The 25,888-nt window shown below is 42.7% G+C and overlaps 1 protein-coding gene and 1 pseudogene across 3 annotated transcripts in view; one reads left to right on the top strand and one right to left on the bottom strand.

Moving 5' to 3' along the window:
- The window catches only part of VPS35L (VPS35 endosomal protein sorting factor like), a 138,107-nt gene that overhangs the window by 6,000 nt on the left and 106,219 nt on the right, over positions 1-25,888 (top strand). For all 3 annotated transcript variants that reach the window (XM_070363051.1, XM_070363053.1, XM_070363052.1), the window contains exons 2-7: positions 3,918-4,017; positions 10,025-10,192; positions 13,989-14,111; positions 16,757-16,781; positions 19,883-19,959; positions 23,774-23,902. In XM_070363051.1, coding sequence (XP_070219152.1) covers positions 3,918-4,017; positions 10,025-10,192; positions 13,989-14,111; positions 16,757-16,781; positions 19,883-19,959; positions 23,774-23,902 — 622 coding nt within the window. The remainder of the gene's footprint in view (positions 1-3,917; positions 4,018-10,024; positions 10,193-13,988; positions 14,112-16,756; positions 16,782-19,882; positions 19,960-23,773; positions 23,903-25,888) is intronic.
- LOC138985638 (methylosome protein WDR77 pseudogene) lies at positions 8,180-9,291 on the bottom strand (annotated as a pseudogene).

Raw genomic sequence — 25,888 nt, 5'->3', positions numbered from 1 at the left:
ATACCATCGTGATTATCTTGGTTGTGAAGATCTTTTTTGTACAGTTCTTCTGTGTATTCTTGCCACCTCTTCTTAATATCTTCTGCTTCTGTTAGGTCCATACCATTTCTCTCCTTTATTGTGCTCATCTTTGCATGAAATATTCCCTTGATATCTTTAATTTTCTTGAAGAGATCTCTAGTCTTTCCTAGTTAGGAAGGAAGAAAGATTAGTTCTCTAGTCTTTCCAAGTTAGGCTTTGGGTGCTTAATTAGTGAAGAATCTAAACAGCAGACCTGTGGTAGTAAAGAGATAATGAGGTTCATTTTATACACTGGAGAAGGGGACGACAGAGGATGAGATGGCTGGATGGCATCACTGACTCGATGGACATGAGTCTGAGTGAACTCTGGGATTTGGTGATGGACAGGGAGGCCTGGCGTGCTGTGATTCATGGGGTCACGAAGAGTTGGACACAACTGAGCAACTGAACTGAACTGAACTGGCCCTGAATTCCCTGTCTCTGATGACAAGGGTGTCCTTCTACCTTCAGATTCAGGGAGAGCACTTCTCACATGGGAGACTTATTTCCTGCTTTCAGGAAGACAGGAGGGTCAAACTGTCCCTTTTTATATCATCTTTTTCTTAAGTAACTGTAATTCAAAATAATCAATATGCCATATTTTGGGGTGGCCTACTGTGGGCCCCAACATTAATAAGCACATAATAAATGAGAACAGATATTTAGTTGTATATCACATCATCTTGTTGTTTTGACTTTGTGCTTTTTGCAGCTGTTGATTTGCTAATAATTATTATAGAGGTGAAAAACACATTTGCAGTTAAATTTCAGGTCAGATTATATTTCTACTCATTCAATTAGCTTTGCAGAATTCTACTGATAAAGTTAAGAGTGATCTGAAAGGAGGAAAAGTATAATTTGATTTTTAAAACTCCATTAGGGCTGTTGATGACTAGTCTTCCAATTTATTCTTCAGGGTTTTGTTTGGTTTATTAATCAAGACTTGGTTGGTGGCATATTAAAAGGAGCTTGGAAGACTATTTCAGCAATGAATTCATCTGCAGTATTTTTGGAAGATGAAGGCAGTATATGATTAGTAAATGTGACCCAAAGGAACTAGGCAGTATATTGTGGTAGGAGTTTTCGTTTAAAAACAAAAACAAGCAGAGGCTGGTCTGTATTGTTCACTAGTTTTTCTCCTTTCCTACACCCAAAGTGAAATTTATTTGGAAAGGGATAGAAGTGAAATGACATGGGGTTTCATTTCTTTGGTACTGTGTTAGATTTCTGGGTTGGTGGGGCTTACTAAGTAAAGCCAGTTAACTGCTGACTAGATTTGGGGTTCATACAAATATTAATAAAGTTAAGAAGCTGCGAATGGGGGTGGGTTTGAGGGGGGAGGGATGAATTCAAGGCATTTGGAGGCCAAGGAAACAAAGAGGCCGGCTTCCTGTGCTGTGACAATTTTCTGAGTTTTTAAGTAGTATCTCTTGCGCCTTTTATGTTCTAGTTGTCATGCATTCTTACTCTGTGTATACTGTAAACACCATAAGAAGTTATTTTTTGTAGTTGATTTAGTTTTACCTGTACCTTTATCTTTTGTGCTCTTTTGTACATATTGCATATATGCATTGTTGTTGTTGTTCAGAAGCTCAGCCGTGTGCAACTCTTTGTGACCCCATGAACTGTAGCACACCAGCCCTCCCTGTCCATCACCAACTCCTGGAGCTTGCTTAAACTCATGTCCATCAAGTCAGTGATGCCATCCAACCATCTCATCCTCTCTTGTCCCCTTTCTCCTCCTGCCTTTAATCTGTCCCAGCATCAGGGTCTTTTCCAATTAGTTGGTTCTTCGCATTAGGTGGCCAAAGTATTGGAGCTTCAGCTTCAGCATCAGTCCTTCTGATGAATATTCAGGACCCATTCATTTTTATATATATATATATATATATATATATATATATAAACACATATACATGTGTATCAGATATGCAGATAACACCACCCTTATGGCAGAAAGAGAAGAGAAACTAAAGAGCTTCTTGAAAGTGAAAGAGGAGAGAGAAAAAGCTGGCTCAAAACTCAACATTCAGTAAACTAAGATAATGGTATCCAGTCCCATCACTTCATGGCAAATAAATGGGGAAACAGGGGAAACAGTGACAGACTTTATTTTCTTGGGCTGCAAAATCACTGCAGATGGTGATTGCAGCTATGAAATTAAAAGATGTACGCTTCTTGGAAGAAAAGCTATGACCAACCTAGACAGCATATTAAAAAGCAGAGATATTACTTGGCCAACAAAGGTCTGTCTAGTCAAAGCTATGGTTTTTCCAGTAGTCATGTATGGATGCAGTCCATGGGGTCACAAAGAGTCGGACATGACTCAGTGACTGAACTGAACTGAAATACATATTGTTGCTAAGTCACTTCAGTCGTGTCCGACTCTGTGCAACCCCATGGATGGCAGCCCACCAGGCTCCTCCGTCCCTGGGATTCTCCAGGCAAGAACACTGGAGTGGGTTGCCATTTCCTTCTCCAGTGCATGAAAGTGAAAAATGAAAGTGAAGTCTCTCAGTTGTGTCCGACTCTGTGGGACCCCATGGACTGCAGCCTACGAGGCTCCTCCATCCATGGGATTTGCCAGGCAGGAGTACTGGAGTGGGGTGCCATTTCCTTCTCCAGAAATACGTACACACGTGCATATTTTTTGCTTTCAGCTGGGATAATTTTCCTTCTACTTTCAGCATTTAAAAAAAAATGTGTGGTTCTGCTACTGCTGCTTTTCTCCCTTTTCTTTGACGGGAAACTTCTTTGTTTTGCTATAATGTTTGCAAGATAGTTTTTAGGTCTAAAATTCTTGGTTAGCAATTATTTTCTTTCAGTACTGTAATACTCCAGTATCCCTTTTCTGGATCCTTGTTCTGGATCCTTATTCTGGATCTCATTTTATGCAGAGATAATAATCTTAGTGTTGTCCTTTGGTAATAACGTATCTTTATTTCTCTTAAGAAATTCTCATTTTAGTTTTTAGCCATTTTACTATGAAGGCCCTAAGTATGGTTGTTTTTTGTTTTGTTTTTATACTCGTCTTGCGTGGGGCACAAGTGTTTCTTGAATCTCAGAATTGATGTCTTTAGTTTGGGAATATTATCTGTTCAAATGCTGCTTCTGCCTGTTCTTTCTCTCTCCTTCAAGATTCAGATATGTGTGTTAGGCGTTTCTTCGTATCATTTTCATCTTTTCCACTCTTCTGTGCTTTTCATGTTTTCTCCTTTCCGTGCCTCAATGTGAATAATCTCTCCCCCTTTATTTTTCTTTTCACTAATCCCTTCACTTGTTGGTTCTCCACCAGACTGATGAAACTGTCTGCTCTTCATCTATTTGGCCTCTTCCTCTTGCTCCATACAGCTTAACTGGTGACTACTTTGAAGGGAAACCAGGACCAAATCTCTCACTTCTCAGCCTTCCCTTTTCTTCAGAAGCTCTTCCATTAAGCCCTGGCTGTCTCCATAGCCCTGAACCCCAGTTTCTGTCTCCAGCCTTGTGAGTTTTCCTTAAAGCTCTTTGGCTGCTCTGCCTCCTAGCAGCCGCCCTCTGCCTGGCTTCAGCCTCACATCCCATGTCAAGAATCAACAGTGCCCAGCCAGAGATAGCCAGCAAGAAGTTGGCTTCACCTCACTGAGCTTCCCTTTGTTCTGGTGTCTGGCCTCATGGGTTTTGTTTGCCTTGGCAGCTCTTTATACCTTCAAACCATTAAAAAATTAAAAAAAATTTACCATTACTTACTGGTCTTGGTAGAAGTACTGTTCCACTGTCAATTGTCTCATCAAAAACAATTTTTTTTTTTTAGCAAAAAGTTTTTAATATGTATGCATCTCCAACTAAATTGGTTTCTGGGTTTTGCTGTTTACCAGGCATTCCAGGAATAGGAACTACAAGGCTGAGTTTGCGTCATGCCGATTGGAGTCTGTACCGCTGGAGTTTGGGGACTATCACCCACTGAAACCAATAACGGTAAGTTTTGTCAAGGGTTCCCCTGTGACATTCCTATTCCATAAAATTATAGACAGCGTTCCTGGTTCTTTCTCATTTTGTCAGCGGTAGCTGATTTTGGATTTTTAAATCTACCAGTTTGTTCTCTGCCCCATTTTTTGTGGAGGTTTCACCCACCATCATTTTGATTCCCTTTGTCATGTTAGTGAGGTGGTCACGAGTGTGGGATGCCTTTGTTCCTGATTTGGAGGCTCCTATTTAAGTATTGAGGTCACTGTAATTACTGTTACCTCCATTGTACGGGTGTACCATATTTTGTTTATCCAGTCACCCAGTAACTGACGGTTTTTGACTATTTGTACTTTTTGCTTTTTTAAAAAAGTTCATTTATTTAGTTTTTGGTTGCACTGAGTCTTCGTTGCTTTGTGCCAGCTTTCTCTGGTTGTGGTGAGTGGGGGCTGCTCTAGTTTTGGCGCACAGGCTTCTTATTGCAGTGGTTTCTCTTCTTGTGGGGCACAGGCTCTCGGTGCACAGGCTTCAGTAGTTACAGCGTGTTGGCTTCAGAAGTTGCAGCACATTGGCTCAGTACTTTTGGTCCACAGGCTTTGGTGTTCTGCGGCATGTGGAATCTTCCCGGAGCAGGGATTGAACCCACGTCCCCTGCATTGGATTCTTATCCACTGTACTACCAGGGAAGTTTCTGTTTATAGTTTTTTATTATTATGAATAATGCTGCTGTAAACATTCATTATGTCTTAATTTCTTTCAGGCAGGTTTATGGGAGAGATCAGAAAGTTGTAAAAGTTTTGATTCCTCCTGCTCTTAGTTTTCTAGCAATAAGTTGTTTATTTATTTCACTAAATGAAGCTAGGGTGCCAGTAGGGGTTTTGAGGCAAGGAATATGGTTAGGGTTCATATTCTAAGGGAAGTGGGAAAGAGAGCAGACCAAGGGCTTGTAAAAGGAATGTTAAGTGGCATACAGATGCCTGCTGAAATTGGAGACCCTTGGATCTTTGTGGTTGTGAGATATTCTTAGATGCACTAGCTGCCTGGTGGAAGAAGCAGAGAAGTCTCTGAGCTCAGAGAACAGATTTGGTCAGAGTGAGAGTGTGAGAGCTGGAAGCGAAGGAAATTGTGATCAGAATATTATATTGTTGTTAAGATTCTGACAGGGTACAGTTTTGGGGTTGAAAATGTTGTGAATTTGTCATATGGACATTATTTAACTGAGGCTTCTTTTTGCAGAGTCGCAAAGAGTAGGATAAAGCATGGAAAATTAGATAAATGTCCAGAGCAAAAATAAGGCAGGTAGTAGAGGAAATAACCACATGTCAGTGGCAAGGCAGATCAGTCAGTCAGGGGCCAAGTCAGGCAACAGAAACGATAGAAGATTTTTGAACAGAGAAATTTAAAGAATTGTTAATTAGTAAAAGATAGTTAATTACTATAAAGGATGAAACAGGGCTAAAGCAGGAGTTGGCATTATTACGGCCAGTAGCCCAGTTTTGTAAATAAAGTTTTATTGGAACACAGCCATAATCATTCATTTATATATTATCTGTTTTCATGCAGAGTTGAATTTGGACAGATTGTTTGGCCCACAAAGCCTAAAATATTTGCCTTATAACAGTGCCAACCTTGTTGTAAGAAGTCCAAAAGTACCAGGTACAAAGATGCAGACATCAACTCCAGGTTGAGGAACAGTGGCTAGTGAAGGAACTTTGAGGACTTATGATAGAGCCTCTCCCCCAACCCCAGGCTGAAATTCAGCATCGTTGAAGAGGGTATGGCTGTCACAGGAACATGCAGGTTGCCTATGTCAAAGAAACTTGATAGAGCTGTCAGATGGGAAGAGCGTGGCCTGAGGGTACAGCTGGAACTGGTCTTTGAGGACCACTGGGCTTCTATACTGAATTTTAAAATGGAGGACTGGAATCCTGATGAGAATATCTTCCTGCTGCTGTTGCCTTTGAGTGCCCTCTATTCACGAAATCTAACACTGTGCTATCTGGCAAGGAGGAACGTTTATAAGGTCTAGTTCTAGTATCACAACGTACAGCAAAGGGTGGATTTGGAACTGATACACAATAAATTGATAACTGGTGCATAAAAATGATGAACAGTATAGGAGAATGGCATGAGCCTCAAAGGTTTTTGCGTGAAAGTGGAAGGATAAAAGAAAGCAGAAACATAAGTAAGTAAAAATGGGGAGCTTCAGGATCTGAGGACTACAAGGTAATTAGGTGTTTGAGAAAGTGAGGTGGTTTCATTTAAGCATGAACATAAGAGAAAGAATATTTGGTTTATGGTAGCTAAGCCTCAAAGGTGAAAAATTTAAAAATTTTAAGGGATTGTACAGTACTGAGTTTCAGCCCTTCCTTGCAGTACTTGGCGTTTAAGTTTGGTGTAATACTTGATGAATTAATTCATTATATAAACACTTGCCAGGTGATGCTAGTGGTCAAGAACCGGCCTGCCAACGCAGGAGACGTTAGAGGTGTGGGTCAAACCCTGGGTCGTGAGATCCCTGGAAGAGGGCATGGCAACCAGCTCCGGTATTCTTGCCTGGAGAATCCCCTGGCAGGCTACAGTCCATAGGGTCACAAAGAGTGGGACGTGACTGAAGTGACTTAGCACAAACACTAATTACTAATATGGAGTGCTGTCTTAAATAGCATCTTAGTCTATTTGTGAGTTTATTTAAAAAACAAAACAAAAAGCAGGCAAGAGATATAGATGGTCCCTCTTGGGTTAGCACTTTTTTTATTAGCAAGTAATAGATGCCGTGTGGTTGTCATCTTGGGTGGGATGAGGTTGACAGATGCCAGTGGATACTAAGGACGTTAAGTTTCTGAATGACAGAGAACCTGAAAACGTGGGGGTGATTCCATAAAGCAGGCGATCATAAGACTGAGCTTCAACCTCACAGGGCCCTCAAATCCCCATGGGCTTATGTGGCTGCAGCTGACCCACCAGTGAGTTGGTTCCAATCTCAGGAGCTCAAACCCAGCAGCAAGGAGAGTCTTCTCTGCGGTTTCTGTGTGCTCAGTTGGGATACATGTCCTTCCCCGAATCAACCCTGGTGACTGGGGTGTAGAATATGCTGGTTGATTGGGTTGGGGCTCGTGCCCACCATGGGAACCGGGAGTCCACTCCACCAGGCCTGTAAGAGCTGAGAGTCAGGTAGGGCTACTTTCATTTCCAAAGAAAATCGAGACTGTTGAGCCTGGGAGATGGGGGAATGGATGCCAGGCAGGCAGGAACGACAGACACGCCCCAGTGGAGGCACTTCACCCGACTCCCCGCAGTTAGACCACAGGGTTAGGGCAGGGCCTTCAGTCAAGCAGCCCTAGCTTCAGACTCCAGCAGCAAATTTGGGGGTCCCTTGGCCACCCACACTTCTGATCAACTGGCTCCAAATCCATGGTTTCTGGAGATCTCCCTTTTTTTTATGAGTCAACTTTTCATTTCCCTGACCAATACTTCCAGTTGTGTCTCTGATGCTGTGTTTAAAATCTTTAGAGTCCCTCAAAACAGCATTCAGGCTTCCTGTATCCAGAGACAGGGACCCAGAGGCAAAAATGGTTGGGCTCCAGGCTGTTTTCAGGTGGGACAGTGGCAGACATTCCTGTGCAAGTCTGTGTCAGCTTTTAACTGAAATGCCTTTAAGTTCTCCATCCCGAAAGTCTTCTGTGGCATCTGTGACAGAAATACACCATCCTCATATACACAGCTCCGTGGGGGTGGGGGCAAGGTGGGGGCATTACATCAGTACCAGCCAGACTTCTTATTCAGCTGGAAACTGGACTTCTGGTTCAATTTAAAAACAAGAAGATGTGCAAAACTGTGGTGAGTATCCTGGCTCTTCCTCGAGCTAGAGCTCAGTGTGAATGGAAGCACTACCCACGATAAAGGTGAATTAGGCTCTATTAAAAAAAAGAAAAATAAAGTTGCTGCTGTCTCTGTGAGTACTTCTAAAAATCCAGGGATGCCACATCTCATTCCTCATCCAGATGTGGCCAGTTCCTCAGGCAAAGCTACATAGGAAGCATAAAAACCTTTTGTTAACTTTTGAGGGATATAGATTTTTTTTTTTTTTTAATTTACTTATTTAGTTAGCCGTACTGGGTCTTAGTTTCAGCATATGGGATCTTTTATCTTTAGTTGCAGCATGTGGAATCTAGTTCCCTGACCAGGGATCGAACCCCAGGCCCCCGGCATTGGAAGCATGGAGACCTCACCACTGGACCACCCGGGAAGTCCCTATAGGAAGGATTTTTTATTCCCCCAACCAACAAAAATTATGTATCCACACACACACTCAGACACATACATATCCATATTTAAGGAAGGTTTTCTTCCATGAGTTCAGGACTCCAGAATCTGGCCTCCCCCAGGCCGAGAGACACTGCCTATTAACTGCACAGATCCGATAAACTAACGTACTGTATGTGGCTCCTCACAACTGAGAGGGCAGGGGCAAAGAGAGTGGCTACTTCTGGGGGATTTGCTTTTTGTCTGAAATCCAGTCTGCTCAGCAACACTCCAGGGTCTGGGAGAGGTTCTGTGGGTGTGAGATGGTGGATGACCTGATGGTCCCAGCCCACTGTGATTGGGTACCAAGTAGCATCTCTCACAAAGTCTCTGTGGACTTGGCTTCTAAACACTCTGGAAAGGCCTCAGTCCATAGCGAGTGAGCAGTGCTCACTGACAAAAGCTAGGAAGGAGAACCGAGTGGGGAGAACACCAGCCCAGTGACACCCTGGGAGTGCGTAGCTAGCTGAGGGCACAGCTCGCACTCTTGGTGTCTGCAAGGGAGACAGTCCCATTCTCAGCACCGAAGACAACTTCGTTCTGCTGAGGAGGCCCAGCCAGCGAGGTAGGAAGGTAGCCAGAGGCACTGCAGTCCTTCTGTGGTGCTGGCTTGAGACAGCCGGTATCCTGCAGTAAAATTCCATTGTCCTCACCACCTGGAAGAATCCTTGTGGGGAGAGGCAGCAGCGCAGGTGACCTGCCCAGAGTGAGCTCGGAATGAATTCAAAACCTTGATGCAGAAGTCTTCTACTGCGGACTTTTCTGCTGTGTGCTAGAACTCAGGTCACTGACTGTAGACACAGTGTCATCGTGCTCACACTTGCAGAACTTGCTGACAACAAGTGTCTCCTTCTCATCCAGCTCCTCCAGTTCAACAGTGCCTGAATCAGAAGCCACTAGGATACCCCTGTCTTGTACCCAAGTGAGGCCAGCCTCCCTGGCCTCCGTTTGGGGGTTTGGGGGTGAGGTTTCCTTCCTCATCTCCACAATTCCAACTCCAACCTAGAGTCAGACTGGATGCCCATTGGAGATTCAGCTCTGTGACCCTCGTGTCCCTCAGGTTTGATAATTTTCTAGAACAACTCACAGAACTGAGACAAGTGCAGTACTTACGCTTACAGTTTTGTTATAAAAGATGCACATGAGGACCAACCAAATATAGGGCAAGGTCTGGCAGGGTCCCAAACACAGAGCTTCCGTGCCTTCTGCCTGTGCAGTCAGGGTGCATCACCTCCCAGCACATCATCTATTTGACTGGGAAGCTCCACTGAGCTTTGGTGTCCAAACTTCCTGTTGGGGTTTTGTTTACATAGGCATGATTGGCTGATTCCTTGGCCGCATGATCGAACTTTATCTCCAGCTTCCCCCAGCCTCCACTGGGGTGGGGCTTGGGAGTCTACATAAGCCACCAGGTGCAATGGATGCTGCTTGTCCAGAGACCACACTTTTGAGTAAGAAGGCCCCATGAAAAATCAGTTATATCATCACCTCCTAATCTACAGAGGCCCCGTCTCTCCCTTCCTAATCCTAGCTTCTCAGCTTCTCTTCCTCAACAGCTGGGATTCTGAGTCATGTCAGCTTTTCATGAAAAATAAGGGTCTCTGCTGCAAAGGAATGGTCAGTTCGTAATGAAACAAGGGAAAACCCATTTGAGTATCTCATTGGGAGAAGTCATAGGAGACTTCCATTTTACCTCCCCAATTTTTCTCCACAGGTCACAGAGTCAAAGACAAAGAAAGTGAGCCGGAAGGGAAGCACTTCTTCCACATCCTCTTCATCCTCCAGCTCCGTGGTGGACCCGCTGAGCAGCGTCCTGGATGGGACTGACCCCCTCTCCATGTTTGCAGCCTCTGCTGACCCTGCAACCCTGGCGGCTGCCATGGTAACGCTGTCAGCTGGATGGGTCCTGTGGGTGCCAGGATGGGGGTTTTCATTCAACAAGTAATGCGCAGCAGAGTCTGATGGCACTGCTGCTGAGAGGCCGGAGTAGATCCTGGAAACTACTGCAACTGCTTTTTTTTTTTAAAGTGTTTAAAATTCTTCATTTCACTCTTTTTATGTTCTTTCCTTTGGATTTTATGTAATTAATTATATGAGTAATTCACTAATTTTTCATTTAAAAAATCAGATATTATCAGTGAAGTCAACCCATCCTCACTCTGTTCTCCACTCTGGAGGTCAGCAGTATTACCAGTGTAAATGCATATCATTAAAGTTTTTGTTTGTATTTTCATAGATATTTATGACAGTAGTTTCTGAGCATTTACATACATACTCATATATAAATAATAGCCACAACAGTAATAACAGTATCGGCTAACAGCATGGCTGGAGTTTTACAGTAAATTCCAAGTTTAGTTCCCATGCTGCCTTGTGCAAGAGATATTATAAGCCTCATTTAAAGAGGACCACACAGAGGAACAAATAAGTTAAGTCACATCCAAGCTAGAATTCAAGTCCTGGCCTGACTTCACCATCACTCTTTGCTGGCATTGCATACATCTGTTTACTTTCTTTTTCTTTTTTAACATATATATATATATTTTTAACTTGACCACATGTCTTGGAGAACTTTCTATATTAGTACTTATAGAACAACTTTCTTATTTTGAATCCGGCATTGTATCATAAGGAGCAGGACATGCTTTAATTTGCCACGATGGACACGTCAACTGTGCATGTGGTGTTTGGTGGTACAGGCAGTGGTGCATTGGTCCTTGAACGGACGTAGATCTTGGTGCCCACGCACAAGGGTTTCTATAGGGTAACTTGTTAGGAGTTCATTACTGGGTTAAGGCAATGTGTGTATAAGATTTTGATGGCTACTGCCAGATTGTTCTCCAGAAAGGGCTTACCAGTTTACACTTTCATTAGCATAGCAGTATTTTGGAGTGCCTGTCCCCTGTATCCTTGCCAACTAGGATTATTATGAATCATTGAAAACCTTGTTTTTTAAATCTTTGGCCACACCTTGTGGCATGCGGAACTTCCCTGACCAGGGATCGAACCTGCACCTTCTGCCATGGAAATGTGGAGTCTTAACCCCTGGACCACCTGCAAAGTCCTAAATCTTGCCATTCTGATTGTTGAAAAATGATCTCTTTTACTTTGCCTTTCCTTCATTCTTAATGAGTTTGAGCATCTGTTGATAGGTTTGTTGGCCTTTTGTGGTGAATTAACTTGAAAATTTTTTATCATAGTAAACCTTTAGATATATCTATTATCAGTTCAGTTTAGTTGCTCAGTCGTGTCCAACTCCTTGTGACCCCATGAACTGCAGCACGCCAGGCTTCCCTGTCCTACACCAACTCCTAGAGCTTGCTCAAACTCATGTCTATCGAGTCAGGGATGCCATCCAATCATCTTATCCTCTGTGGTCCCCTTCTCCTTCTGCCTTCAATCTTTCCCAGCATCAGGGCCTTCAAATGAATCAATTCTTCCCATCATGTAGTCAAAGTATTGGAGTTTCAGCTTCAGCATCACTACTTCCAATGAATATTTAGGACTGATTTCCTTTAGGATTGACTGGTTGGATCTCTTTGCAGTCCAAGGGACTCGCAAGAGTCTTCTCCAACACCACAGTTCAAAAGCATCAATTCTTCGGCGCTCAGCTTTCTTCACAGTCCAACTCTCACATCCATACATGACTACTAGAAAAACCATAGCTTTGACTATAGGGACCTTTGTTGACAAAGTAATGTCTCTGCTTTTTCATATGCTGTCTAGCTTAATCATAGCTTTTCTTCCAAGGAGCAAGCTTTTTTTTAATTTGATGACTGCAGTCACCATCTGTAGTGATTTTGGAGCCCCCCCAAAATAAAGTCTCTCACTGTTTCCATTGTTTCCCCATCTATTTGCCATGAAGTGATGGGACCAGATGCCACTATCTTAGTTTTCTTAATGCTGAGTTTTAAGCCAACTTTTTGACTTTCCTATTTCACTTTCATCAAGAGACTGTTTAGTTCTTCTTTGCTTTCTGCCATCAGGGTGGTGTCATCTACGTATCTGAGGTTATTGATGTTTCTCCCAGCAGTCTTGATTCTAGCTTGTGCTTCATCCAGCCTGGCATTTCACATGATGTACTCTGCATATAAGTTACATCAGCAGGGTGACAATATACAGCCTTGACATACTCCTTTCCCAATTTGAAACCAGTCTGTTATTCCATGTCCAATTCTAATGATTGCTTCTTGACCTGCATACAGATTTCTCAAGAGGCAGGTCAGGTGGTCTGGTATTCCCATCTCTTTCAGAATTTTCCACAATTTGTTGTTATCCACACATTCAAAGGCTTTGGCATAGTCAGTAAAGCAAAAGTAGATGTTTTTCTGGAACTCTTGCTTTTTCAACGATCCATCAGATGTTGGCAATTTGATCTCTGGTTCCTCTGCCTTTTCTAAATCCAGCTTGAGCATTTGGACATTCACTGTTCACGTATTTTTGAAGCCTGACTTGAAGAATTTTGAGCATTACTTTGCTAGCGTGTGAGATGAGTGCAATTGTGTGGTAGTTTGAGCATTCTTTGGCATTGCCCTTCTTTGGGATTGAAATGAACACTGACCTTTTCCAGTCCTGTGGCTACTTTTGAGTTTTCCACATTTGCTGGCATATTGAGTGTAGCACTTTCACAGCATCATCTTTTAGGATGTGAAATAGCTCAACTGGAATTCTGTCACCTCCACTAGCTTTGTTCATTGTGATGTTTCCTAAGGCCCACTTGACTTCACACTCCAGGATGTCTGGCTCTAGGTGGGTGATCACACTGTTGTGATTATCTGGGTCATGAAGATCTGTTTTGTCTAGTTTTTCTGTGTACTCTTGCCACCTCTTCTAACATCTTCTGCTTCTGTTAGGTCCATACCATTTCTGTCCTTTATTATGCCCATCTTTGCATGAAATATTCCCTTGGTATCTCTAATTCTCTTGAAGAGATCTCTAGTCTTTCCCATTCTATTGTTTTCCTATATTTGCATTGATCACTGAGGAAGGCTTTCTTATCTCTCCTTGCTACTCTTTGGAACTTTGCATTCAAATGGGTATATCTTTCCTTTTCTCCTTTACCTTTCCCTTCTTTTCTCAGCTATATGTAAGGCTTCCTCACAAATAAGAAGGTCTCCTCCTTGTAAGGCTCAGAGGGTAAAGTGTCTGCCTGCAATGTGGGAGACCCAGGTTCGATCCCTGGGTTGGGAAGATCCCCTGGAGAAGGAAATGGCAGCCCACTCCAGTACCCTTGCCTGGAAAATCCCATGGACGGAAGAGCCTGGTAGGCTACAGTCCATGGGGTCGCAAAGAGTTGGACACGACTGAGTGACTTCACTTTCACTTTCTTTCCTCCTTGTAAGGATCTATTATATTCTACAGTAAAGGACTATCTGCCTTCTGTTCATTTTTTTTTTTTTTTTTAACCTTGTTGAGGTATAATTGACAAATAAAATTGAAATGTATTTAAAATAGCCAATGTGATGGTTTGATACACATATACATTGTGAAAACATTCCGTACATTGAATTAACTTGTCTATCATCTCACATCCTTTGTTTTTTTTTTAATGAGAACATTTAAGTTCTACTGTCTTAGCAAATTTCAGTTATCCAATATTGTTATCAACTATCATCACCATGGTTACTTATACTTTTTAAGACAATTGCTGCTGAAGAGATTGTCTTGCCTTTCCTTAGGACAGCTCCAGAAAGAAACGTGACAGGGATGATAACTCCATTGTAGGATCAGATTTTGAGCCTTGGGCCAGCAAACGGGGAGAAATCCTTGCCCGGTACACTACCACGGAAAAGCTCTCTATTGTAAGTACCATACACTTTTCTCCCAGTGTCTACTTCAGATGTAGTAGTCATTTCTTTTTGTTATTACGATTCTACGCCTGACTCCAGCATATAGGTTCCCAGTCCTCTGCCCCTGACCCCGCCAGCAATTCTTCAGTACAGCTCAGTGTCCTGTAAATCAACTCAATTGTGATCCTGGAGAAGGCAATGGATCCCACAGGTTAAGGGCTCAGTCCCACATCAGACTCCAGTCAAAAGTCCATGTTGTTACTCTGCTTCTGACCAACTAGCTATAAATCAGAGGTTCCCATGACCACCCTTTGGGTTCACTAATTATTAATTCCCTAATGATTCAGATGGTAAAGTATCTGTCCAATCCCTGGGTTGGGAAGATCCCCTGGAGAAGGGAATGGTAACCCACTCCAGTTTTCTTGCCTGGAGAATTCCATGGACAGAGGAGCCTAGTTGGGCTAAAGTCCCTGGAGTTGCAAAGAGTTGGACACAACTGAGCATCTAACACTTTGGGCTTCCCTGAAGGCTCAGTGGGTAAAGAATCTACCTGCAGTGCAGAAGATACAGGAGTGGTGGGTTTGATCCCTTGGTTGGGAAGATCCCCTGGAGGAGGGAAATGCCAATGCATTCTTGTATTCTTGCCTGAAAAATCCCATGGACAAGAAGAGCCTGGTGGGCTACTGTCCAAAGGGTCACAAAGACCCAGACACAAGGACTAACCACACAATAATTTGTTAGAATGTCTCACAGAACTGAGAAATCGGTTGATTCACTAGATTACTGGTTTATTACTAGGAATATTAAAGGATATGAGCCAATAAGCAGACGAGGAGATAACCTAGAGTGAGGTCCTGAACAAAGGAGCATCTGTTCACATGGAGTTTGGGGTGCAGCATGGCAGCATGTGGGTGTGTTCTGGTTCACCAACCTGGAAGCTCTCTGAACCCCATCTTTCTGGGTTTCTATGGAGGCTTCATTACATAGGAGGATTTGTTAAGTTGTTGGCCACTGGTAATTGCCCCTAGTCCCTCTCTCCTTTTGGGAAATCAGGGAGGTGGGACTGAAAGGTTGCTTCCCCTGATAAACAGCCCTCATCTTTTGGTGCTGCAATAAACCCACCTCATTAACATAACAAAAGACTCCTGGATTGTTCTCATCTAGGAAATTCCAAGGATTAGGAGTTTTGTGCCGGGTATCTAGACAAAGACTAAGCATGTGTTTCTTATTATAAGTCACAGTATTCTTATTATAAATTATCTCTCTTCATAACTCGTCTGGTTATTGGTTCATATCTTTTAATATCCTTAATAATAAACCAGTAATCTAGTGAGTCAACTGATTTCTCAGTTCTGTGAGCCGTTCTAACAAATTAATTTCTTTTTTTTTGCCTAGTTTCTTTTTCTTTTTGCCTAGTTTCTTTTTCAGTTGGTATGTCAGTATTAGTTAGGAAAAACATGTTGATTGGTTGCTCAAAAAATGTGTTAAGAATTAGGTATCAGGCACAGTTCAGAAAAAGAATTGGAGTCACACAGTCCCATCTCGGGGGGAGGTGAGAGTTATGAAGGGTGGAGAGAGCCATCCTGAAGGTTAACTTCTTACTGTTCTTCAGAGAGTCCCACTGGTGGATTTTCTGCCAGGGCCAGAAGTTCACTGTTTCTTTAGATGATGGCCACTGGGTCAAGTTGTTGGCTCGTGACCGGAGTTTACCCCGTACTCTGCAAGTTGCTCAACTGGGGTAAGCAGGTTAATGCTTACGTACTTGAGGACTAGATTGTAACTTAAGCCTTCCCTAAGGCTTCATCTCTCTCCACACTGGAAAGATGCCTGTAGGTTGGTGGTCCAGGGCTGTGTGGCACCTCTGAAGTCATTAGGAACCCGACTCTTTATGTCTTGCTGCTCTGTCTTGTTCAGTGTCACCTCATGTCCAAATTGTTAGACAGTGGAAGGGAAGAAGTGGGATGCACCCTCTCATATTCAGGAACACTTCCTGAGTTCACTCAACACGTCCAGTTACATTTGTCTTGAAGGTTGTCATGGGCTGTTCACAGTGCATCCATCAGAAATTGGGTCTGTGAGCAGGGAGGAAGGGGTGAACTCAGCAGCTAGGACGGTTCAAGTCCCTTCTTCCAGAGTCTGTACTTGTTAAAAAGAATGGTGGCAGAATTGCTGGTCTATTTAAAATTTTTTCTTACTGTTTTCTGATAGCATTGAGTTAATGTAGAGCCATGATTCTTAACCAGGTGACATGTGGCAATGTCTGGAGACATTTTGGTTGTCATAGCCATGGCGTGCTACTGGTATCTATGTGGAGAAAACAGAGATCATGCTAAACATCGTGCAGTGCGCAGGACAGCCCCCCCACAACAGTTTTCCACCCATTAGCGTCAGTATTGCCAAGGTTATGAAACCTTGATTTATTAGAGTGCACTGAAGGCTGTCACGTGCCACCATCGTTCTCAAAATCTTGCTCTTTGTTGTCTCGCTTTGAGAGTCTTGAATTGACTAGAAATTTGAATCTCTAGTAGTTTCTAGTGAGCAGTATTTTCTTCCTTTGAATGAATATTTCTGTTTTTCATTTGGATAAGTAAATGGTTTTATCACATAATGATGACTCCTGTGGAATAATTTTTTTTTTTTTTTTTTTGCCTCTGCAGAATCTTTTTATGGGATCTGAAAAAGGTGAGTTTTTGATGTTGTTACTGTTTTGGTGGAGAATTCTCCCATTACCTTTGAAATAGCTTTCCAAAGAAAAAAAGTTTGTAGTATCCAATCCTGATGTTTAATTCAGTTCAAGCTATTATTTCCTAGATTATATATAAAGCAGTAGAATTGAAATACATACTTAGATGATGAATGAAAGAAAAAAAGACCAAAGAAGCTACTACTAGGAGTAAAACAGAAACCTTGATTTTGGGGTTACAGAGCGGTAGTCACCCCTCTTGTATGCCTCCTCACTGGCTGGGGAATGGTTGAAATTCTCCTTTTTAGAGATTCTTTCCTTTGCTTTACATCTTTATCCCTTTTGAAAACACAGATCTGCCAATAAGGGGAATCACACATTCAGTTTTACTAGCCACTGGTCCCTAAACACAGCAGTTCTCAATTTATTCTGCCAGGAGACATTGTCTGGACCAGAGCATCTCATACTAGCTTTGCAGCAGGGTCATCTGGGGATAAATATATATTTATATATATATATATAAATAAAATATATATTGCATATATAATTATATATATATAAATATATATATAAATAAAATATATATTGCATATATAATTATATATATATAAATATATATATAAATAAAATATATATTGCATATATAATTATATATATATAAATATATATTTATATTTCATGCAAATATAGACCACTGGGTCCTACTCTGCTTATCAAAGTAATCTTGGAGAATGGATCCCAGGAATTCCATTTCTGAAGCTCCTGGGTGATTCTGAAGCCATTGACTTAGCTTCTATATCGCTGGGGCGCAGAGGAGCACAGGCGTGCTGTATTGCAAATTGCTGGTATGGCAGCTACAACTCTGTGTGTTCTCTGCAGATTGAAACAGCACATTAGAAATCAAGAGAGTGGGGGCACCTTTGTTATAGGCGTAACTTTGACCCCAAACCATTAAAAAAGTAAATCATAGCGTTGCATATCTACCAGTTTGGAGAGCTCAAAAAGTGACCCTATCACTAGCTGATGAGAATGTAGAGCAACAGGAACTGTCATGTGGTGCTGCTGGGAGTGTAAAATGGCACAGCCACTGTGTGACGCACTTTCGTATTATCTGTTAAAATTGAAGATGGCCCAGCCTTTTTCCTTAGCGGTTCCACTATTAGAATATACCCTAGATCAGAAAGTGGCAAACTGTATCCTCAAGGCCCAATCTGGCCCAAATCTGGTTTAATTTTGTAAATTATGTTTTATCGGAACAAAGCCATGCCAGCTTGTGTGCACACTGTCTGTGGCTGCTTTTGTACTCTCATATCATAGTTGAGAAGTTGGGGCAGAAACTGTATGGCTCACAAAACCTAAAATACTTATATATGGCCTTCTAGAGAATGCATTTTTTCAACTCTGCCCAAGTCCATGTTTCTTAAAGTGTGGTCAGTGATATCACCTGGGAGCTCATTAGATATGCAGAGTCACAGGCCCTGCTCGACCTACTAAAAATCAGAACCTGCATGTTAACACATTCTTAAGTGATTATTGTAAAAGTTTGAGCCGCACTGCCCTGAGGAAATGCATGCATATAGGAACCAGGAGACACGCACAGAAGTGTTCATAGCGGTGTTGTTCACAGTAGCCCCAAACAGGATACAACCCAAACATCCGTTGATGGTAAAATAAGAAATAATTTGTGATGTATTCACACCATGGAAAATACTAAGCAGCAATGAAAATGCATTAGCTGCAGTTCTGTGCAACGACGTGGGTAAACTTCATGAACTAAAGTTAGCAGTGAGTGAAAGAAGCAAGAGAATATACTATCTGGGTGGTGGCCGCAAAGGTTTTATGTTGTTATTGTTCAGTCACTAAGTTGTGTCCAACTCTTTGCCACCCTATGAACTGCAGCACACTAGGCTTAACCTGTCCTTTGCTATCTCCTGGACTTGGCTCAAACTCATGTCCACTGAGTTAGTGACGCCATGCAACCGTCTCATCCTCTGTCGCCCTCTTCTCTTACCCTCATTCTCTCCCAGTATCAGGATCATTTCCAATGAGTCAGTTCTTTGCATCAGGTGGCCAAAGTATTGGAGCTTCAGCTTCAGTGTCAGTCCTCCCAATGAAGGGTTGATTTTCTTTAGGACTGACTGGTTTGAACTCCTTGCTGTCCAAGGGACTCTTTACAAAGGGTGTATGATGGTCTGCTAAAATGTACATATATGCACGTTCTGTGACATATTTCAAAATGAAGGGGAAAGTAGAAACCAGGTCAAAAAATCAAATTATTTGGAATCTTAGTAGTTGTTAGTAATTGAATAATTGTACCATGCTCTCAGCTGATCCCAGCAAATCTGTGCTTTAACACCAGAGCTACGAAACCAGTGCCTTAAAAGAGTAAACTGTAGTTCCTGAGAGTGAGTTCGGTAGGCAGGAGCAAGCGGGCCTCTGGTCTAGAACAGAAACCCCCTTAAGATGGAGAAAGGGTTCTGAAATAGAAGGCTCCGGAGGACAACAGGCTGCTGGGCAGAGAGCCCCGCCCTGTGACTGGCCTATGGCCTGGGGTCCTTTCCTTCTCCTCCCTCCAGTCCCTGCTGATGAGAATCGTTGTGTTGATGGACGAGGAAGGGCGGCTCACAAGTCCTGTTTGCTTGAAGAGAGGGCTTTGAAGCCCTAGTGTTTCCACTTCTGGACAGTGGGATTGTTGTTCTGTTAATTGTTAGTATAACAATTCTACACTGTGAGTAAAGCCTGAGAGGGCCTTTTGTTTGAGGAAAACAACTAAATGATGGATTCTTGGCATCCTTATCTGGACTGCCTTTCTTTAGGAATAAACAAATGATTTAGTGAAAAGTTTGTAAATATCAAATGTCATGGAACCCTTTTGAGGTTGGCCTGCTGCGTTCCCACGAACAGCTCCTGGGCAGAAATGTTTCTAATGAAACTTGGGTTTCGTAAGGATGTTGCTTTCAAAATCTCAGGGAGTTGTCTGTGATAAAATTGTTCCCCAGCCTGTTTATTCATGATGAAGCGTAGAGTGACCGATGCATTCTTTTGGGGGTATTGGTGACAGAGGAAAGCCACCTGTGTGACATAAATCCGTTCCGTCTAGGCAAAGCTGGGACCGCCACATCTGCAATGTCAGAGAAGGTTCGAACCAGGCTGGAGGAGCTGGATGACTTCGAGGAGGTGAGCGAGTCATTTGCTGAATCCCAGGAGCAGTGATGCTACCGGTGCTTCTGCCAAGCAAAGTCAATCTTGGTGGCTGCTCTCTGATTAATCCTCGAGCTGCGCATTGTGTTCAGGCCTCCTGAGGCACTAACCAATCTGGGGAAAGATGCCAGCGGTGTGGTTGGCTGAGCTTGCAGGAGTCTGCCTCGAGCTGGTTTTCCAAAGGCATCCTTCTCACTGTGATACTTGAGCAAACCCGGGGCATCTGGGGACAGAGGTTAACTGGGGAAGCCGACTGGAACCATCTCCTGGGAAGCCGCCTTGCGTAGTGTGGCATGGTCATGCCTGCTGCAGAGGCTGCTCATAGCTGCTCTGCTGCTGGAATCTTTCATTAGCCTGCCCGTGCTTTTAAAGAACACGACTCCTTTGCCAACTCATAAAAATTAGTAAATTTAACGTATGAATCTAGATTTCTGGATTCTCTTAAATTCCACCTAACTGTGAGCTCACAGTCTCATGTTTAACGTGGATGTGCACCATCCAGATTGCGTAGTTCTCCCTGGCAGAGTTCACTCATAAACATTTCTAGCCTGGTTCCTGGGGAGGGGTGAGACTGGTAGGTAAGAGGGGAAACTCTGGAGCCAGACCTTGGGTTTGAATCCTGGCTCTACTATTTGGTAATTCTGTAATTTGGGACAAGGTGCTTAAGAACTTGAGCTCTGTGCCTCAGTTTACTAATCTATAAGGTGGAGGTGCTACCTAGTATCTGCCTCTTAGAGTGAATACAGAGGATTACATGAGTTAATGCATGTGAAGTGCTTAGACCAGTACCTAGCACATTCTACATGCTTTGCAAGTGTTAGCTGATGTCACTACCATTCTGAGTCTAGAGGCCTTAGCTTGACTGCTTATTAACAGGGTAGCCTCAGGCATTCATCTTACTGTTCTCATTTCCTCATCTGTAAAATGGAGATAATACAGTTGTGTGGGCTGAATGGGAATGCCTTGAAATTGCAAAGGTCCATGTAATAGCTGCTTCCCTGGTGGCTCAGATGGTAAAGCATCTGCCTGCAATGCAAGAGACCTGGGTTCAATCCCTAGGTTGGGAAGATCTCCTGGAGAAGGCAATGGCCACCCACTCCAGTATTCTTGCATGGAAAATCCATGGACAGAGGAACCTGATAGGTTACAGTCCATGGGGTCGCAAAGAGGTGGACACGACTGAGCAACTTCACTTTCAGTTTTTCTTTCCATGTAATAGCAGTTGCCATTGCTCTGTTCTATATTTTGCCTCTCGTTTCTGGGTCCTTCTAGCCCTGAGACCAGAGTTGTTAGCTGCTCATCAGAGTCTTATAGTTCAATATTTTTATTTCTCAATTCAGTAATGACGTTTTGAATTAGGGTGCCGGAGAGCCCCAGTCTGCATGTCACCAGCCAGCCTTGGCTGGTAGGGAAATGCCAAGGGTTTTATCAAAGCTCTGTTGTCTGTTGAGTAACTGAAACTCACTTGAACTGGTTTATGTGGAAAATAAGGACTGTATTGAAGGGTACACTGCAAGGGCACACAGGCCTGGAGGCGGGAACTGAAAACCTGCCCGGAACCCTGGCAGCTGTCTGCTGTCTCTCTTGGTTCTGTGTAGCTTCCAGATTTTCCTAGTTCTCCTTTTTTTGTTTTTGTCTTTGTTTTCTGCAGACTGGTTACCTGGCTTCTCCCTGCTCACAGCAGCAGATGGCATGGCTTCCAGGTTAACATGGCATATTTGTCAGGACAAGGCAAGGTTGAAAACAAATGAACCCCAATGTCTCAGTGGCTTAATAAAGGTTTATTTCTTCTCGCATTACTCATCCAGTGTAGGTGACAGGCATACCACCATCTCATGGTGCTGCCATCTCAACAGATGGTTCCAGGGTTGTCAACAGCAGAACTGGAGATGGGGGTCACTTCTCATTGCCTCAGCCCAGAAGGGACACGTGCAGCTCGGTTCACCACCCGTTTGTCCAAACTAGTCATGTGGCTCCTCCTATACCAAAGGGGCAGGGAGAATCCTGTCTCATTGTTCAAGTGACCAGTTGGGATCAGTTCACATTTCCTGAACCTCCTACTTGTATTTCTTTAATAAAGAGTTGTTCCACCAATCCCACTCCTGGGCATGTATCTGGAGAAAACTCTTAATTCGAAAAGATAACATACACCCCAGCGTTCATAGCAACACTATTTACAATATCGAAGACATGCAAGCAGTGTCCACCAACAGATCAATGGATAAAGAAAATGAGGTACATATACACAACGGCATACTACTCAGCCATAAAAAGGATTAAATAACCATATGCAGCAGCATGGATGGACTGAGAGAGTATCGTACTAAGTGAAGTAAGTCAGGCAGAAAAAGATAAATATCATATGATACCACCTATACGTGGAATCTAAAATATACAAATGAACTTATTTGCAAAACAAAAACCAGCTCTAGACTTAGAAAAAACGTTTTTTTTCCCCTTATGGTTACCAAAAGGAAAAGGGTGGGGGGATAAATTAGGAGTTTAGGATTAGCAGATACAAACTACTATATGTAACATAGAGAAACAACGAGGACTTACTGTACAGCACAGTAAGCAACTATACTCAGTATCTTATAATACACTGTAATGGAAAAGAATATGAAGAAGAATATATATACATACGTGATATAACTGCATCACTTTACTGTACACCAGAAATGAACTCCATGTTGTAAAGCAGACGTGATAACCACCACACTACAGAACCCTTGCCAGAAATGAACTCAATGTTGTAAATTAACTATACTTCAATTGAAAAAAAAAAAGAGTTCTTCACTTTGGATTCCAGGGAACATTCATTTAAAAAGGATTTGGTTCCCGGTCTCCTCATGTGGGTTGTTAGCATGACCTTCACTCCTGTGAACTGTGTAATTAGCATCTTAACAATAAGCCAACGATTAATAAGCATGTACTGTGTGCCAGTGGTACTGGTCTTTACATATGTTGTTATTTCATCCCAGTGATGACCTCACCCGCTTCTGCCATGGGTTTTTGCTCAGAGTCAGCTCTCTGTCCTGAATGCACTCTTCTTGGTCTAGTTAATACCCCTCCACGGCCTAGTTAATACCTGCACCCCACTGAGAATTTGTTTCAAGCATCACTTGCTCCAGGAAACCATTCTTGACCACCAGTCTAGACTAAGGTGAACCTTTTCCTCAACATTTGTGTATCCCTGAAATTGAGCTGTCTCTCTCAACTGGTGGATGTCCACCATCAGCATTTTTTCCTCCTTAGTGATACATAAAACAGTTGTGCTTCTTACAGTGGACACCTCAGATTTAGGTACACTGTGATATGTATCTTCGTAGAATTGGTTTCCCTGAATATTTGTCTCTGTATTAGGGTCCATCTTGTCCTCTGTACCTTAAACTCTCTGTTAGTCCTGAAGTAATGTCTTTTTGCACAACTTTGTATCTGGGACATCTAGTATACCATGCCCCATTAACTATGTGTTGAGTAAAGGTAAGTCCTGTTATCACTGTTCACAAAAGAGACTTAGAGAGGAAAGCAGCTGATCTTGAGTCATATGGCTAGAATGTGACTGAGCTGGGAGTGGGTTCAGGTCTGACTTACGTTCCAGGCCAGTCTCCCAATCATTGCCCTCTGCCCATCTTTGCAGAAAACTCAAAGAACTTCTTTGATCACAAGACAGAACTGTCGATCTTGCTTGGGATATGAGGACAACCTACAGATCAAAACTAATATCATGGGGTGGGGAGTCCAAAATGTTTTTCTTCTGTACATGTACCTTTCTACTTTCTGCCCACAGGGATCCCAAAAGGAGCTGTTGAATTTGACTCAACAGGATTATGTGAACCGCATAGAGGAGCTCAACCAGTCGTTGAAGGACGCCTGGGCCTCGGACCAGAAAGTGAAGGCTCTAAAAATAGTCATCCAGGTCAGGTTGAGTGATTTTTTTTTTTTTCCTCCAGAATTTCCTTTGTAACTCCTTTGTGGATAATTAGGGTTTTCAAAGGCCTGCCTTCAGGGTCTTACCCTAATTTTTTCACCTGTTCCATTTTCACCTACCTCCTGTGAAAGTCCGTGATTATGAGTCCGTGTTTTTTAAGAGATGGCTAATCCCAGGGCCACCATGTGCAGCTGTATAGATTATGCACAGTGTAATTCCAGGAAATTTCACCCTAGATTACAGAATTACTGATGTCCCCCTAGGGTTGTGCAGTTTGTTGGCCCTGTTATAGCCCCTGACATATTTATGATCTGTATAGACTAAAGATTGAGCAACTAACTGTGTTTTGGGTTTTCTTAACCAGATTTTCTTTGTGTCTTTGGGACCAATGGTTGTATGTTCCTGATGTATGCATTTTGGGGTCATGTTCTGTATGATGATGTGGCATAGACAATGTGTTTATAGTGTCAAAGGTGCATTTGCTGAGTCCTGTTTGTTGATCCATGAGAAGCTTTGGATTACAAGAGCAAGTTCTGTAGGGAAAACAGCTTATCCTGTCTCTTGAATCATAAAAACATCCTGTCTTGGCAAAACATGTCCAGAAGTACACTATACAAGGACTGATTTATGCGTTAACGATTTTCAGAGCAGAGGTGACAGAATTGCTGAACAGCCATTTTAGTTCAGAAGTACTAGCTCTCATTCTTGTTTATTGTCATGGGAATGTGACATTTGTTTTCTTGCCTTTTTTTCTGAAGGAGGGTTAGGAGAGTCTGAGAGTCTTTACACTGGGTACTTGAAAGCGTTTAGGATGACACTTTGTGTGGCTGCTGCTGCTGCTAAGTCGCTTCAGTCGTGTCCAACTCTGTGCGACCCCATAGACGGCAGCCCACCAGGCTCCCCCGTCCCTGGGATTCTCCAGGCAAGAACACTGGAGTGAGCTGCCATTTCCTTCTCCAATGCATGAAAGTGAAAAGTGGAAGTGAAGTCGCTCAGTCGTGTCCAACTCCCAGCGACCCCATGGACTGCACCCTACCAGGCTCCTCCATCCATGGGATTTTCCAGGCAAGAGTACTGGAGTGGGGTGCCATTGCCTTCTCCACTTTGTGTGGCAGGTACTGTTTATTTTAGTGTTCATGATAGAGGCAAACCCAAGCCCATTTCCCTTCCATCACAGTTGTTGACAAAGTAAATATCTGAAGGTTTCTCTCATCTTGGAGGCACTTGATGGAAGTTGCTTGCTGAGTGACTCAAGTGAGAAAATAGCTAAACTAACAAGAGCTTCTTCAAAATGTTTTCATTGGCAGCATATCTCCATAGAGTTTTGTAGCACAGAACTGTGACTTCTAAGAGATTTACATCTGGAGATTTGATTCATGCGTATCCAAAGAAAAGAACCATAAAAGTGTTAAATTAACTCCACATCTGGTTAATAGTAATTATTTGACTTTCAGTACTTTAAAGGCTACCTTCTTTATCCAAAAAAGCTGGTGAAGGCGCAGAGTATGGAGAAAGGAAGCGCAGTTCCCTTTATTTGCTCTGTAGTAAGATTTTATTTTGTTTTGTTTTTTCAGCTTTATTGAGATAATTTACATGTCCTAAAACCCACCATTGTAAATGTACGATTCAGTAAGTTTTAGTGAGCTTACAAAGTTGCACAGCTGCTCCACAGTCCAGTTTTAGAACATTTTCCTAGCTACTGCCACTTTCTGCTCCAGAAAAACCACTGATCTGCTTTCTGAGTCTGTGAATTTACCTTTCCTGGACATTTCATATACGTGGGGTCATTCTTTTGCCTCTGGCTTCTTTCACTTACCATGTTTTTGATGTCCATCCATGTTGTTACATCAGCACTTTTTTTTTCCTGCAGGGTAGTATTCCACCGCAGGCATAACCACATTTTTCTTATCTATTAGTAAGTTGGTGGCCATTTAGATCATCTTCACTCTGACCGTGATGAATAATGCTGCTGGT

This window comes from Bos mutus, chromosome 25 (genome assembly GCF_027580195.1).
Source record: "Bos mutus isolate GX-2022 chromosome 25, NWIPB_WYAK_1.1, whole genome shotgun sequence".
Lineage (NCBI taxonomy): Eukaryota > Metazoa > Chordata > Mammalia > Artiodactyla > Bovidae > Bos > Bos mutus.
The sequence above is the reverse complement of the archived record's forward strand: the minus strand, read 5'-3'. Positions and strand labels throughout refer to the sequence as shown.